General features: G+C 41.0%; 1 protein-coding gene across 1 annotated transcript in view; it reads left to right on the plus strand.

Annotated features, from left to right (window-relative positions):
* Nucleotides 1-1,763: 1,763 nt before the first annotated feature.
* MINDY2 (MINDY lysine 48 deubiquitinase 2) overlaps nt 1,764-16,999 on the plus strand; it is a 73,180-nt gene continuing 57,944 nt past the window's right edge. The window contains exon 1 of the mRNA XM_080808174.1: nt 1,764-2,732. Within this exon, the coding sequence (XP_080664300.1) occupies nt 1,866-2,732 (867 nt within the window). The 5' untranslated portion in view covers nt 1,764-1,865. The remainder of the gene's footprint in view (nt 2,733-16,999) is intronic.

Below are 16,999 nucleotides of genomic sequence, written 5' to 3' on the forward strand. Positions count from 1 at the left end.
TACATGCTCTACTGACTGAGCCAGCCAGGTACTCCTATAATATACCTTTCTATCTATTTATATTCAAGGCATCATGCTAAATTCTGAATTAACTGATATCTCTAATATTCTCATTTGCACTTAATGGCCCTAAATACCATAAAACGCTTCATCCATTATCCAGCAGCATATATCTTATAAACTCTACAGGCAAAGCAACCCTGGAACCCCAAGATCAAGAGCCACATGCTCTGTGGACTGAGCCAGCCAGGTGCCCCCAGCAGCATGTATCTTAATCTTAATCTAATCTTAATCTTAACATTTGCAGCCTTTATTCAGGGCAAAATCCTGATTTGAACAATAGTATTTATTGCTTATAAATTGATATGGAGACCAAAAGCACATAAAACTTCCAAATTCAACATTCTGAAGATGCTATTATCTTTTTAAATTTTCCTCTTTTCCAGGAGTTGGATAAATATCACAATATTGTGTTAATGCAAAAAGGTGGAAGAAGCTCCATCTTCTGTATTTTCAGGAAACCGTACTTCTCAAGCAAGTATTAAAAATAATGCAATAAGAAAAAAAATTACTAGACAGTAAACCCAACGGAGATATAAACCCTTTGTCTTAATCACCTTAGCATCCCCAGTGCCACAGTATCCAGCAATGTACTTGGTCCTGAAATGTGTTACATGAGTGAATGAAACTAGTTTGTAATTTTGTCTACCTTCTCTAAAAGAGATAGATACCATTCCATTAGGTGTCAGGTAATAAGCCTAACTACGAAGTAAGACTTGTCTTGTCAACTGTTCTATCTCTTGAGCCTAAAAAATAATGATGGAAGACTAAAAAAATAGGCGGCGGGGGCGGGGGAGGCGCTCCTTGTAGAGAACAGGTCAGAATAGGATCCGAATCCCATTTTGTCACCAAAAAAACGTCAGGCTACTCCATCGTCTCTGAAAATTGTGTGGCTTTAAGACGACTCAATTCTAATTAGAAAACTCTTTCGAGAACAGGCACTTCCCACTGTATCCAAAGTGAGGCCAAGTTAACAAAACCGCAAAGACTTGGCTAATTCAGGCACAAGCTAATTTATTATTACTGGCCCAAATAAAAAAAAAATTTTTTTTTTTCCTTGCTGTGCAGGCCAATATCCACAACTGACGCCTCGCGTAGGGCGAACGATTTCACCAGTAGCTGGTGGGGAGCCCAGTTTTTCTCAGCCAAAACCCTGGGAGACTGGGATTTATGCGGTGTAGTAATCCAAACACCTCGAGTAGATTCCAGCATTTAAAAATCTGCATCTCGTAAAAAAAATTCCTTTAATTTTCCATATTACAAGCCGAGGAAACAAATCTCTTGAGCTCTTCGGGGACGAGCTCTTTTCCAAATAACACAGACACCGCCAACTCCCCACGCTTGAGCCCTAACTGGGCAACACACAACCCAGGTCTGAAGGGTCACAACAAACTGGACGCCGTCCGCCACGCCTTTACAGAAGCCGCGCGCGGTCGGAACGCCCCACAGTTCAACTTCCGGCCACAGAGTGAGAGGATGTTTTCCTTCTGGTCACGCCCTCCTAGCCACGCCCGCCACGCCCCCCGCCTTCCCAGCCCGAGCTCCCGCAGGCGGGCGCGCAGGAGAGGCGGAGCCCCGTGGGGGCCTCTGCGCCGTTCGGCTTCACCCGGCCGCGCGCAGGCCCGCCCCGAGCCAGCGGAGAGTGCGGTGGCGCGCGCGCGCGCGCGCGATGCCCTCCCCGTGACGTGCCTGGCCGAGGCCGCGCAAGGGCGCTGTTGCTGCCAGTGCCGCTGTCATGGCGTCCGAGGCGCTGGCTGAAGAGAACCCGCCGCGGTCTCCTTAGAGTAAGGGGCTGGCGGCTGGGTATGGAGAGCGGCCCCGGGAGCCTGCAGCCGCTAGAACACAGGGTGGCCGCCGAGCCAGCGCTAGGGACAGGTTCTCCGCAGGACGGGCAACCGGAGACCAGGCTCGCCGCTGGGGATGGTCCTGGAGTATGGGCGACGGAAAACAGCGGCGGGAATGGGCAGGGGGCGGCGGCCGCCGGGAGGAGCCTCTTGGACTCGGTTTCTCCAGCCAGCTCTCCTCAAGTTCCCGGACCCTGCAGCTCTTGCCCGGGCTTGGACTTAAAGGAGAGTGATTTGGAGAATCCTGCTGCCCAGAAGACGCCTCCGAGAGGGCAGCACAAGGTGACCGCCTCCCCGGAGACAGCCGAGGCCGGAGCGGACCATGGATCGGCTACGGCCGGAGACGCCGGCCCCCGCCCGGATCCCGCCGGAACCTGCGGGGCAGAGTTGGCGGCGGCCGGGTCCGAGCAGCCCAGCAGCGCCGGCGGCCTCAGCAGCAGTTGCAGCGACCCGAGCCCTCCTGGGGAATCGCCGAGCCTGGACTCCCTGGAGTCGTTCTCTAACCTGCATTCTTTCCCCAGCAGCTCTGAGTTTAATAGTGAGGAGGGAGCTGAGAACAGGGTCCCCGGGGAGGAGGAGGAGGAGGAGGAGGGCGCCGGCGCGGGCGCGGCGGTGTTGCCTGGGGCAGTGCCTCTGTGCCGCGAAGAGGAGGAGGAGGGGGAGGAAGCTCAGGTACTGGCGGCCTCCAAGGAACGCTTCCCGGGACAGTCTGTCTATCACATCAAGTGGATCCAGTGGAAGGAAGAGAACACACCCATCATCACTCAGAATGAGAACGGACCCTGCCCTTTGCTGGCCATCCTCAATGTTTTGCTTCTGGCCTGGAAGGTACATTCTGCAGCTTTCTTATTTCCTACCGCTTTTGGGGAGGGGGAAATGGGGTGAAGAATCTGCTGCATGTCAGCTGACAGCTTCCTCTTTTTCCTCATTCACCACTATTCTGTTCCCTTGAAATTCATTATGGGACTCCTTTGTCCAAAGAATATTCTTATATGTTATTTCGTAAAGATTGCCAGCAACCCCACGTCTCTCTCGTGCTTAAATAAGAGTTCAGCCTGATGTACTTAAAAACAACTAGGACTTAGAACATCCTAAATCCTAGGATTATTTTTTTAAACTATATTTTTCTACGTTTCCTTCTTACTGACCTTGTCCAATATGCAAAAGAGTGAAGAACTGGGGAAAATTATCTTCAGAAGTTACCATCAATTCGTGTTATCAAGAAGGAAGTTTTGATGGTTATGTTTAGTCGATTTTCTAACTAATACTTGTGACATTTCGTTGTAGATACTGAGGAAATGGTGACAGGGAAGATGTGGCCCCTTTGACAAATTCCATTTAAGGGAAAGCATTGGTCTGAGCCCAATTACCGTAACTTCTTGGTTTTCAAAGATTGTTTTCATTTTATGCTTGATTTTTACTTTGGCTCTGCTTAAGTAGTTTGGCATTATTACTAGTAACCTGGCATCAGAATATGTTAAGGGAACTAAAACTATAATGACTAAAATAAGGAAAGACATATTCAAGGTAAAGAAATAACAAAAAAAAAAAAAAGGAAGGGCTCTTCAAAACTTAATTATATCAAGGACTCAATGAGTTATGTATAATTGAAGTGTCTTACCCAAGCTTGCAGTTTTAGGGTGCTGAGAAGAAGTGTCTTATAGCACCCATTTTATTTCCAAATTGATAATTATATCTGTTGATAAAATGTTTCCTAGAAGAAGAAAAAAACCTGGATTATTCTGACCAGTTAGGAAGAAAATAAGTAAAGGGAATATATTTATTATGTGCCTTCATTTTCCTGTTACTAGCAAGGACTGATGCAAAAGTAATAAGATTAGAAACCTTAGAAGTATCCGGTACGTAAGGGCACTCAAGTGTTTGTTGGAGGCTCTGCCTGCTTTAATTTTATTTATTTATTTGACAGAGAGAGATGCCAAGTAGGCAGAGAGGCATGCAGAGAGCAAGCCAGAGGAGGAAGCAGGCACCCCCTCGAGGAGGGAGCCCGATGCGGGACTTGATCCCAGGACCCTGAGATCATGACCTGAGCTGAAGGCAGAGGCTTAACCCACTGAGCCACCCAGGCGCCCGGCTCTGCCTGCTTTAGAAGAGCTGTTGAGCTATTTGGGGTTGCATCATTGACTTACTTGAAATTATTAAAGGACAGTGCAAGACAAAACACATAAATATAAAGTACTTATAAATATATAAGTACATATAAATATAAATATGTTTATATAAATACAAATTTTTAGGTTATAGAAAACAGATGGAAGTGTACTAGATATTCCAAAAGGGGAAATTTTTCTTTGTTTTGGCATAGTCCCAGAAAGCTTCATGGAATTCGTGGTCTTGAACCAAGCTTTTAAGGAAAAGTAGAATTTAAAAGAATAGGGAAATGGAATCTTGGGAGAGGGAAGGTTGTAAACAAAAGGGATGAAAATAGAATGGATAGAGTGTGTGTGTGTGTGTGAGTGTGTGTGTGTGTTTGGATGACAGAAGTGGTAAGTTCATACTGGTGAATAATAAAAAAATAAGATTGAAAAGGTGAAGAGCCACTTGATGAAGGCCCTTTAGGGTCAGAGTCTGGAGTTAGACTTGATATATGGGCCAAAATCCCCAGGGTTTTTTTGTTTTTTTTTTTTTTAGGAAGGAATAACAGTTTCCTTTGGGCTTTTCTCTTCTCTTAGTTTCCATACAGTACTGCAGAAGTTCGAAGGAGCTCCTTCTCCTGGTCTGGAATTTTGGGAGATAGATGAGCACTTAATTTTCTTTTTCAAAGACGTGGCCTGATGGAATAATCAAACATTTGAGTTCCCATTATGGGTGAGGTACTAGAAATACAAAAACAAGATGTAAGTCTGCCCTTCTGTAGCTCACTATTAGTGGGGAGACAGACATATAAATAATTACAATGCAATGTGATAAGTTCTAACTGTGCTTTGGAATTACAGAGAAAAGAGTAACGGGATGGGATGTGTCAAGGGAAAGCTTTATAGAAGAGGTAACCTAGGAACTGGGTCTAAAGGATGAGTGAGAAGGCCTTTCAGGCAGAGGGAATAGAGTCTTCAAAGATGGTGAAGCAGAAAAAGATTTGTTCTCTTTCCTGATTCCAACCTTGATGGGGAGTGCAGAGAAAGAGGGGAAGGAAATGGCCGTGGCAGAACATAAAATTGATTGGTTAGGTTACACTGTTAAAGAGCAGGCATGCTAATTAATTTAGAGGATATTTTATAAATCTGTGGCTTTCAGCCTTCTTTCTGCCTCCAGGCTATGGCTACACACAAATGTTACTCATCAGTAAGCATCAATAGGGAGACAGATAAAGAGATGCAAGGTCTGATAAAGTGGTGTTCTCTAAGTGAGCCAGGGGGGCTAGATGTCAGATCTGTTTTCATAATAATACTAAGATGTTATTTGTCTTTTCATTCTCATTCTTTCACAAGTGTCAGTGGAGTTTTCCAGGTTCTGTGATGTGTGGTGACATCATTCCTCTGACAGGAATGTGTGCTTATGTATTCTTCTGTTTAAAATTTTTCTCCTTTTTCATTTCTAGTATGGTAAGTATGAGTAGATAGAACCAACATAGACAAAAGCTCTTTGGAGGACTGTAATTTTTAGAATGTAATGGTCCTGACACTAGAAGGTCTGAGAAATACTACAGTAAAGAAAAATAATAAATACATTATAAAAGTAGCTGTCAGATTTCAGAAGACCCATTGCTGGTGCTGTTTACACTTTATATTTAGCTGATAATAGGGAACTATTAAAAATTACTGGACAAAAAAAAATCACTGGACAGAGGAATAAGGTGATAAAAGTGGTCTTGTTTGAGATTAGACTAAGGGTAAGATTGTAGCAGGAAGAATGGATAAGGATAACCTTTTTGGATGGGGAATTTTCTGCCCCTTCTCTTTTTTTTTTTTTTTTAAAGATTTTATTTATTTATTTGTCAGAGAAAGAGAGGGAGAGAGAGAGAGCAAGCACAGGCAGAGGCAGAGGGAGAAGCAGGCTCCCCACCAAGCAAGGAGCCTGATGTGGGACTCGATCCCAGGACGCTGGGATCATGACCTGAGCTGAAGGCAGCTGCTTAACCAACTGAGCCACCCAGGTGTCCCTGCCCCTTCTCTTTGATGAAGATAATGTTGCAGCCTAAATGATGAACTGATCACTAACCGGACATAGGAAATGAAGGAGACAACCCCACCTTTTCTAATCTGGATAATAGAGATTGATTGGGTAATTCAAAAGATAGAGAATATGTTTTAGGTGGGAGATGTCAAAGTTTGGTTGTGTCAAGTAGGAAATGTCTGGTAGGGGACATGATGATATAAATATCCTCATGCCTCTGAAAGCATGGAGTGGGTCTCCGGGAAGAGGTCAAATTATAGAGGAAAACTAAATAGGGGAATTATTGCATAGATGTAAGTATGGTAGCTTACTTGCCATAAGTATGAGAATAAATGAATACTCCTTAAGGAGAGGTGAACAATAATTCTCAACTTTTTTCCACCCCAGTATATGTGGTAAACTACAAATTGCCAGCTTAATTCCCTCCTGTAATTCCACCCTGTAATTCCCCATGCCCTCTTCAGTAGATATAGAAAAAACAGAGGAACAAAGATTAAACTTGGTGTGGAAAAGGGCATGCTAAGCATGAAGGGTGAGAGAGTGTAAAAGAAACTAGTATAGGCATAATTTAAGATATGATGGAGAACGGGAAGTAGGACAGTGTCGTGATAGTAGTCTTGGAGAGAGATACTGTAATAAAGCAGTCAGTTATCATTGTCAAGTGCAAAAGCATCAAGGAGCTATTGGAATAGGAAAGATTTTTGCCAAAAAAGGACAGGTGTGAGGACAAGGTTGCTGAAAGTTAGGATAAGATGACTCCTTACACGTTCTCTTCAGAGGGAAGGAACAGCAATCTCATTTTGTGAAGTAATGGAAGGAATGGGACAAAGAAGATAGAGAGAAAAGGTCATGTTAAGAGAAGTAGGGGGACCTGAGTGTCTCAATCAGTTGAGCTGCTGACTCTTGGTTTTGGTCATGATTTTAGGGTATTGTGATTGAGGGTCTGCATTTTTTAGCTTCACCCTTAATAGAGAGTCTGCCTGTGGATTCTCTCTCTCCCTCTCCCTTTGCCCTTTGCCCCTTGCTCAGGCACGCTCTCTATAAAATAAATGAATTTAAATTTATTCATTAAATTTAATTCAAGCTCAAATATCTAATTCTGTTTCACTGACAGCAGGGAAATTTACCTCTCAAATTTATGCTTTGGAATAAATTTCATTTTGCTTCTTTACTTTACACTATACTTGGTTTTTTTTTTATAATTTTTCTTTAGTCTTTCATTTTATCTATTGAAAACAATGCCACCTATAGGTATATTTGAGGTTGTGACCCATTTATTTAGAAGTGTTTAGGGGTGCCTGACTGGCTCAGTCGGTAGGTAATGCAACTCTTGATCTTGGGGTTGTGAGTTCAAGCCCCACATAAGGTATAGAGATCACTTAAAAATAAAATCTTGGGACGCCTGGGTGGCTCAGTTGGTTGAGCAGCTGCCTTCGGCTCGGGTCATGATCCCAGCGTCCTGGGATCGAGTCCCACATCGGGCTCCTTGCTCGGCGGGGAGCCTGCTTCTCCCTCTGCCTGCCGCTCTGTCTGCTTGTGCTCACTCTCACTCCTCTCTCTCTCTCTCTGACAAATAAATAAATAAATAAATAAATCTTTTAAAAAAAAATTGGCAAAGAGCAAAGAAAGCTGTAATATCCCATTAAAAAATAAAATAAAATAAAATCTTAAGGGGCACCCGGGTGGCTCAGATGGTTAAGCATCTGCCTTCGGCTCAGGTCATCCTGGGATCAAGTGCTGCCCCTCTTCCATGGGGCTCTCTGCCCAGTGGGGAGTCTTCTTCTCTTTCTCCCTCTGACCCTCCCCCACTGCTTGTGATCCTGCTTGCGTACTCTCTCAAATGAATAAAGAAAAAAACTCGAAAATCTCTAAATAAGTACATAAAAATTTTTAAAGAAAATTTTTTTTAAATGATATATTTTTTTAAAATGATATTTTCTTTATTCATTTGAGAGAGAAAGAGAACAAGCAGGGGTAGGGCAGGGGGAGAGGGAGAGAGAATCCCAAGCAGACTCCCCGTTGAGCAGGGAACCTGGCGCAGGGCTCAGTCCTAGGACACTGGGATCATGACCTGAGCCAAAACCAAGAGTCAAACGCTCACCAGACTGAGCCACCTAGGCACCCCATATTACTTTAATAATAGAGGGAATCCCTATTTTGTCATACTTTTGTTTTCTTTTTCTTTTAATGATTTTATTTATTTATTTGAAAGGGAGAGCAGAGCAAGGGAGAGAGCACACAGAGGGGAGAGGCAGAGAGAGGGAGAAGCAGGCTCTTTCCTTAAGCAGGGAACCTGATGTGGGGCTCTAGCCCAGGACCCTGGGATCATGACCTGAGCTAAAGGCAGCCACCCAGGAGCCCATACATATGTTTTCTTTTAGAAAGAATGTTATAGGTTCTGAGGCTCAAACACTGAAAAGTACTTAAGTAAACTTAAATACATTGTGACTGAGGACAGATAGTTTTGTAATAACTAATGATTATGTATCTAATCACTATGTAGCATTTTAGTAGAAGAATGAATGTACTGTTCTGAATCAGGATGCTGGAAGCACATCTCCTCCATAGCCGTTTTGGGTAGGCAATTCTTCTTCCCGTTTTTCTTTGCTTAATAGAAGCTGAGACCATCTCCTACTCCCATAGTCAAGGGAGGAATGCCAGGATTCTGAAGCAAGATTTTATTTTTAAATATTAAGCTGGTTTCTCCAGACATTAAACCTAGAAAATGAAAAATAAGAATTGATATATTTGATGCTATAAAAAATGAAAAAGCTGAGGGACACCTGGGTGGCTCAGTCAGTTGAGCTCTAACTCTTGACTTCAGCTCAAGTCATGAATCTGGAGTCATGAGATCAAGCCCAGCACTGAGTGTGGAGTCTGCTTAAGATTCTTTTCCTCTCTCTCTGCACCGCACCCCCCCATGCATGCGCATTCTTTAAAAAATTAAATAAATAAATAAAAGCTGAAGATTTAAAAAAAAATAACAAAATTACTCCTTCTTTCCCCCCCAAAAAAGCCCACCAGGAAATAAACCAAAACACGCTATAGGCTGAGGGAACTATTTACCAGATTATGTGTCCATTTGTTAATTTCTTCATTTATAAAGAGCCCTTATAAATTAGAAGAGATGAGCAACCCAGTAGCAAAATGAGCAAAAGCCATTACTCGAAAATTCAGAGAAGTACAAATGGACATCATCTCTCTCATTACCACTTGCCGAGTAAGGCACCATGGAGGTAAATGTCTTACCAAGCAATGAGTTTTAGCTCTAGTTCTCCCTCCTTCCTTGACAGCTTTTCTCATACCCTTTTCAGATACCTATCCTTGCTTCGAACTTGGTTTTACTTTCTTTTCTTTTAATTTTTTTTTTAAGATTTTATTTATTTGACATAGAGAAAGAGAGAGCGCAAGCACAAGCAGGGGAAGTGCAGAGGGAGAAGGAGAGGCAGACTCCCCACTGAGTGGGGATCCTGTAGTGGGGCTTGATCTCAGGACTCTGGGATCAAGACCTGAGCCAGTGGCAGGTACTTAACCGACTAAGCCACCCAGGCCCCAGCTTTCTTTTTTCTTGAACTTCCTGACTTGTAAGAACATTGCAATCACTCAATTTTCTCTCATTTCCCTTTTCTTTATGTAGGCACAAAGCTCTTTCGAGGCTTTCCAAGTGTGTTTATTCCTCATAAAAGTGGAAAAACAGATGGTGAGCCAAAGATTCCACTTTAGCCTCTGCCCACTTTTTTTTTTTTTAATATAGATCTTGTAAGACGAGAATAATAACTTCACATGGAGGTGTTTTGTTTACACAATAGATGCAAGTAATACTTATGAGGCTTTCATTTTCAATCTCTCAAGCATTAGGATTGGTATAGTATCTCTGGATTTGTGAGATAAAGTAAATGGATACAGGCTGATGGCAGTATGAATAATGCTGGTGGCTGTAGTAGGTTTGTTCTGTGTGTAATAGCTTGTCCTATTAATGTTGGGTTCATGGGGCGCCTGGGTGGCTCAGTCGTTAAATGTCTGCCTTCTGCTCAGGTCATGATCCCAGGGTCCTGGGATTGAGCCCCTCATTGGGCTTCCTGCTTCACGGCAAGCCTGCTTCCCCCTCTCCCACTCCCTCTGCTTGTGTTCCCTCTCTCGCTGTATCTCTCTCTGTCAAATAAATAAATTAAAGAAATCTTTAATGTTGGGTTCATTTTCCCCTCTTTCCTTGGTCTGAGTGGGTAACTCCCATTGCCTTGTCTATGTTGAGTCCCAGATAAAGAACATTTGAGCATAGATGGTACAAACAATCATAGACCTTTGAAAACTAATAGTATACAGTTATTTTTGTGACATGCATTATACGCATTTCTTTTTAATTTTCTCAATCCCATCACGAAAATCCTTAGGTAAATATAGTTCCTATTTTACATATATACAAAACTGAGGTGCATAAAGGTTTTTTTTTTTTTTTTAAAGATTTTATTTATTTATTTGACAGACAGAGATCACAAGTAGGCAGAGAGACAGGAGGAGAGAGAGGAAGGGAAGCAGGCTCCCTGCCAAGCAGAGAGCCCAACGTGGGGCTCGATCCCAGGACCCCGAGATCATGACCTGAGCCGAAGGCAGAGGCTTTAAACCACTGAGCCACCCAGGCGCCCCTGAGGTGCATAAAGTTTAAATAACTTGCCCAACTTAAGATTATCACCCACTCCAGAACTTGAGCTATTACTTGGGATATTTGGTTTGGAAGTTAAAATTCAAGATGCCAGCACATCTGTTGGACAATGGGTCTGGAACAAAGCAGGTTGGAAGAACCAGTGATAAAGTCAGAGAAGCAGAAATAGCCTTCTTGATTCCTTAGAACAAATCCTGAGGATCTGGTACCAGTTGCTCTTTATACAGACTGTCCATTTTTAGCTCCCTATACTTTATCCCATGTCCTCTGAATTATCTGACACTTCCAGCTTCTGGATGTGAATGAGCTGGAGTGAATGAGCTTGCCTTTCCAGTCATAGTTTATTAAGTACATTCTTTGATATTTCCATTAATTAGTAACTTCTATCTCTACTACCATTACCCTAGTTCAAGCTACCTTCCTCTCGTCTGGATTACTTCAGTAGCCTTCACATCGGTCCCTTGCCACCACCTTTTCAAGCAGCTAATGCACAGGTTTCGTTGTCAGTTATTCTTGGGGTAGATTTTTCAGTAGCTAGGCTTTCTGAACTTCTTAAATATAATTCCACTGTACCATTCTTCATTGCTCTGAAACTCTCGAATTGCATGTAAAATAGGACATCCTTGAAAATCTAATATATGTGAATGTATCTGCAGTTTCTGATGGTTTATTTATTTTTTTAGAGGGGGAGGGGGAGAGGGAGAGAATCTTTTTTTTTTTTGTAAAGATTTTATTTATTTATTTGGCAGACAGAGATCATAAGTAGGCAGAGAGGCAGGCAGAGAGAGAGGAAGGGAAGCAGGCTCCCTGCCAAGCAGAGCCCGATGCGGGGCTCGATCCCAGGACCCTGGAACCATGACCTGAGCCAAAGGCAGAGGCTTAACCCTCTGAGCCAGCCAGGCGCCCCATTTTTAAATAGTTTTTTTTTTTTTTTAAGATTTTATTTATTTATTTGAGAGAGAATGAGTGAGAGAGAACATGAGAGAGGAGATGGTCAGAGGGAGAAGCAGACTCCCCAAGGAGCTGGGAGCCCAATGTGGGACTCGATCCTGGAAGTCCGGGATCATGACCTGAATTGAAGGCAGTCGCTCAACCAACTGAGGCACGCAGGTACCCTAAATAGTTTTAAATAGGCCTTGGTATTACTCTGAGGGTAGGGTCTAAATTAATGGTAAAGATTGATGGTGAATGTGTTTCAAATTGACTTTTCTAAGTTAAAGATTATCTCTTATCAATTTTTCCTGACTTGGAATACTGATAAGAAGCAGGGAGATTTATTAAAAAATCTGAATTTTGGTATTTTTAAGTACATTATTCTTAATTAATAATAAATGAATTCTTTTTAATTAATAATAAATGATAAATAATAAATGAATGATACATACAGAAAGTTAGAATATGAAGATGATGTGTAATTTGCTGGAGCCAGAATTAAGGTGTGTTGAAAGGACCCTTAAGTTTTTTAGTCTTTATTTGAAAGGGGTTATATTTCTTCCCTTCGATTCCCATTAATACTTCTTCTTCTTTTTTTTTTTTTAAGACTTCATTCATTTATTTGACAGACAGAGGTCACAAGTAGGCAGAGAGGCAGGCACAGAGAGAGAGGGGGGAGGAAGCAGGCTCCCTGCTGAGCAGAGAGCCCGACTCCCATTAATACTTCTAATATTTTTAAAAATAATTTCTTTACAATTTTGACTTAAAAAATCATGAATGCTATGTGATTTAGTGTATATTTAAAATTAGAAGAGCACCTGGCTGGCTCAGTCCATAAAGCGTGTGACTCTTGATCTTGGGGTCAAGAGTTTGAGCCCCATGTTTGGGTGTAGAGATTACTTAAAATAAATTTTCTTATAATTAGTGAAATTTGGACTAAGAGGAAATTGTATTATGTAGCTGGTCCACTTTACCATAAGTAATGCAGAAATAGATTGCAACACAAGAATCAAATAATTCATATACAGGGGCGCCTGGGTGGCTCAGTGGGTTAAAGCCTCTGCCTTCGGCTCAGGTCATGATCCCAGGGTCCTGGGATCGAGCCCCGCATCAGGCTCTCTGCTCCGTGGAGAGCCTGCTTTCTCCTCTCTCTCTGCCTGCCTCTCTGCCTACTTGTGATCTCTGTCTGTCAAATAAATAAATAAAATCTTTAAAAAAAAATTCATATACAGATTAAAAATGGTTGCCTCCTGAGTTTCAACTCAACTTTGTTTTAATGTCAAACTGAACCTCATAGTTCTGAAGCAGACATCATTTCCTTCTACAAACTTAACTTCCCTTACCAAATTTCTCATTTATATGTATTATATGAATCTTAGTTTTTAGAATCTCCTGAGTCTTAGAGTCAACCTCAGTTATTCTTTCCCCGTTGTCCTCCACTTTTCTTTCTTTCTTTTTCTTTTTTTTTTTAAGATTTATTTATTTATTCGTGAGAGAGAGAGAATCTTCAAGCAGACTCCTCCCTGAACACGGATCCCATCACACTCGATCTCATGACCCATGAGATCATGACCTGAGCCAAAATCAGGAGTTGGATGACGCTTAACCCACTGAGCCACCCAGGCACCCCCTCATCCTCCACTTTTCATTGGTCACAAAGCTCTGTCAGTTCCTCATTTAAAATATATTTCAGATGATGTTTTAAATAAGACTTGTGTTGAAAGTGTTTTGCTATAAAATACTGACATAATGGAGAGGGTAATTGGCTTTGGAGTTCAATCTCAGTTCACATCATAGCTTTGCTACTTTGGACAAATTAACTTTTCAGTGCATTAGTTTATTCTTTGAATGAAGGTTATGAAATCTCCATAGGATTGTTGTGGATTAAGGGTAACATGCAAACTGGATGACAGTTAGTTCAATATATTAAAAATTTTTTTCTGGGGGCGCCTGGGTGGCTCAGTGGGTTAAAGCCTCTGCCTTCAGCTCAGGTCGTGATCCCAGCGTCCTGGGATCGAGCCCCGCATCGGGCTCTCTGCTCAGCAGGGAACCTGCTTCCCCCTCCCTCTCTCTCTGCCTGACTCTCTGCCTGCTTGTGATCTCTATCTGTCAAATAAATAAATAAAATATAAAAAAAAAAAAAATTTTTTTTCTGACTTTCCTAAAGAGCAAAGATTGGCAAATACTTGATTTTTTATCTTCTCAAGTAACTGTCCAACTTATAGAGGTGTTATAATTCTAACTATGTATTTCTGACTTTTTATTGGTATTCCAGTTAAATATTTAATAATATTCTTCGGTCATTTTTGTACTTAGCATCACCTATATAAACTGCTTATTTCTTAGTTATTACTGGGTCTCCTGCATTTCTCTACCCTGCTCAGAATATCAAAATCATAGGTATCAAAATCTTGACGGGGGCGCCTGGGTGGCTCAGTGGGTTAAGCCTCTGCCTTCAGCTCAGGTCATGATCCCAGGGTCATGGGATCGAGCCCCGCATCAGGCTCTCTGCTCAGCCGGGAGCCTGCTTCCTCCTCTCTCTCTGCCTGCCTCTCTGCCTACTTGTGATCTCTGTCTGCCAAATAAATAAATAAAATCTTTAAAAAAAAAAAAATCTTGACATATCACTTTTAAGATGTTTTGCATTCTTGTTTAAGATTTTATTAATACTTTACATGGAAGATTTTTTAAAATTTATTTTTAATTTTTTAATTTTTAATTTTTTAAAAGATTTTATTTATTTATTCATGAGAGAGAGAGAGAGGCAGAAGGAGAAGCAGACTTCCCAAGGAGCAGGGAGCCCAGACATGAGACTCGATCCCAGGACCCCAGGATCATGACCTGAGCCGAAGGCATATGCTTAACCATCTGAGCTACCCAGGCACCCTATTTTTAATTTTTTTAAATTAAAAAAAATTTTGATCTTGCTTGAGTCTATTCTCAAATACACTTCACTCTTCACATGACTAAGAATTACAGAATAATTTGGCTGAATTAAAGAGGTTTTACCCTATAGTTGAATATTTGGAGTTGAAGTAGCTATTTCCTTTTGTTAATTTAAATATTCTTGCTGTGCTTATGTTACTATTTGCTCAGGAAAGCCAGTTAATTCAGTAAAATCTTTAGTTCTAGGAGAAGACATAATTTATTTTCCTAGACTCTATTTGGACTCTTAATTTGGAGCTATGTGTTACTATATACTGAGAAGCTTTGCTCATGTTTTAGGAAGAATATTTAAAATACTTATGAGAGTACCTTTCAACTACCTTTATATACGTTAAAGTATTCATGTACTTAAGAACAATATGATTTAGATTATTACTAAAAGAAGACCACCTAAGAACCTAGGTCATATTTCATTTGATATTTTTTTTCATTTTAAAATTTAAAATTGAGATTCAGACAAAATACCATACTTGGTAATTCTGTATTCTTAGGTAGCTATTCCCTAACCTGTTTTTTCTTTTATAAAATCTAAAGAGACAAAGGAGTGAAAGTCATAGGCTCATTAACAAAACCTTTGACACTTGCTTTTGAGGTGATGGTGCTAGAGGAAAGCAAAAAGAAAATCAAGCTTTCAGGAAGATCATTTTGTGGTTTAAAAAAAAAACTAAGATCTGTTGACAGCTCCACAGTATTATTGAGAAGTAGGCGTTCCTTCTCAATTTTGTTTGTTTGTCCTTAGTTTTAATGACTATCCGGAATATGTTATTGGCTAGGATTCAGGAAGTGAGTATTTCACTGAGTGTGCTTGTGAATAAGTCATTTAAAGTATTTGTATACTTGTGTTGTCCCATTTCTTAATCAGTATAGAGATACCATTTTCCTTTTCAAGTGTTTGAAGCAATACATTGTAGGCAGTTATTATTTGGAAATTTCAAGGCTAAACCCTGAAATCATGTTTGTGGAAATCTAGGATTATAATATGTTTTCCCCAAGTACCTATACTTGTTAGTGCCTTTGTTTGTTATTTTGACAGAAACGCCACATTTGACAATTCTGTTAATTCTTATTTTGACAATTTTATAGTAGGATTATTACTTTAGCCAGAGTAGAGGTAAAGCTATCTGTGAAATTTATGTTGAATATATTCTGACTGAACCTGTCTGGAATAAAAGGATATATAGTTTTGTTTTTTTAAGATTTTACTTTATTTTATTTATTTGACAGACAGAGATCACAAGTAGGCAGAGAGGCAGGCAGAGAGAGAGGAGGAAGCAGGCTCCCTGCCAAGCAGAGAGCCTGATGCGGGGCTCGATCCCAGGACCCTGGGATCATGACCTGAGCCAAAGGCAGAGGCTTAACCCACTGAGCCACCCAGGCGCCCTGGATAATATAGTTCTTATTTAAGATTAGGTATAAATGGGACTTTCGGGGTTTTTTTCTTTTTCTTTTTTTTTTAGCTTTTATTTATTTATTTGACAGACAGAGATCACAAGTAGGCAGAGAGGCAGTGGGGGGAGGGGAGAAGCAGGTTCCCTGCTGAGCAGAGATCCTGGGATCATGACCTGAGCTGAAGGCAGAGGCTTAACCCACTGAGCCACCCAGGTGCCCCTAAATGGGACTTTCAGATTGTTCTGACAATTATTCAGAATATAAACACTTACAGTGAATATAAACTGCTGGTTTAAATAGTAGACTTTAGTGCTACTAAAATAGCTTGATTAAATATTCTGTAGTGATAAAATATTCTATAGTAACAGTTAAAATCATCTAAAGCAGGGATCAGCAAACTTTTCCTATAAAGGATCAGATAGTAAGTAAATATTTTAGGCCTTGTGGGCTCTATGATTTCTCTTGTAAAGATTCAATTCTGTTATCGTTGTGCAAAAACAGCCAAAACTATACATAACCAATGAGAGTGACTGTTCCAATAAAATTTTATTTAGAAAAACAGTCAGGAGACCATAACATGCCAATGAATTTCAGTTTAAAAGTATACCCTATATTGGGGTGCCTGGGTGGCTCTGTGGGTTAAGCCTCTGCCTTTGGCTCGTGTCATGATCTCAGGGTCCTGGGATCAAGCCTGGCATTGGGAACTCTGCTCAGCAGGGAACCTGTTGCCCCTTTCTCTCTCTCTGCCTGCCTCTCTGCCTGCTTGTGATCTCTGTCTGTGAAATAAATTTAAAAATCTTAAAAAAAATATATATATATATACATACATACATACATACATACACACACACACACCTTATATGGGAACGCTCTACTTATTGCTGTAAACCTAAAGCTGCTTTAAAAAAAAATTCTGTTAAATAAAATTTTTTAAAAAACATGACACAGGAAAAAAAATGACTTAGAATCAAATAATGTTCAAAACCTCCATGGCATCTCTGTTTTCACTGAGTGATAAATCTCCTGGATGACAAAA

This window comes from Martes martes (assembly GCF_963455335.1).
Source record: "Martes martes genome assembly, chromosome: 7".
Lineage (NCBI taxonomy): Eukaryota > Metazoa > Chordata > Mammalia > Carnivora > Mustelidae > Martes > Martes martes.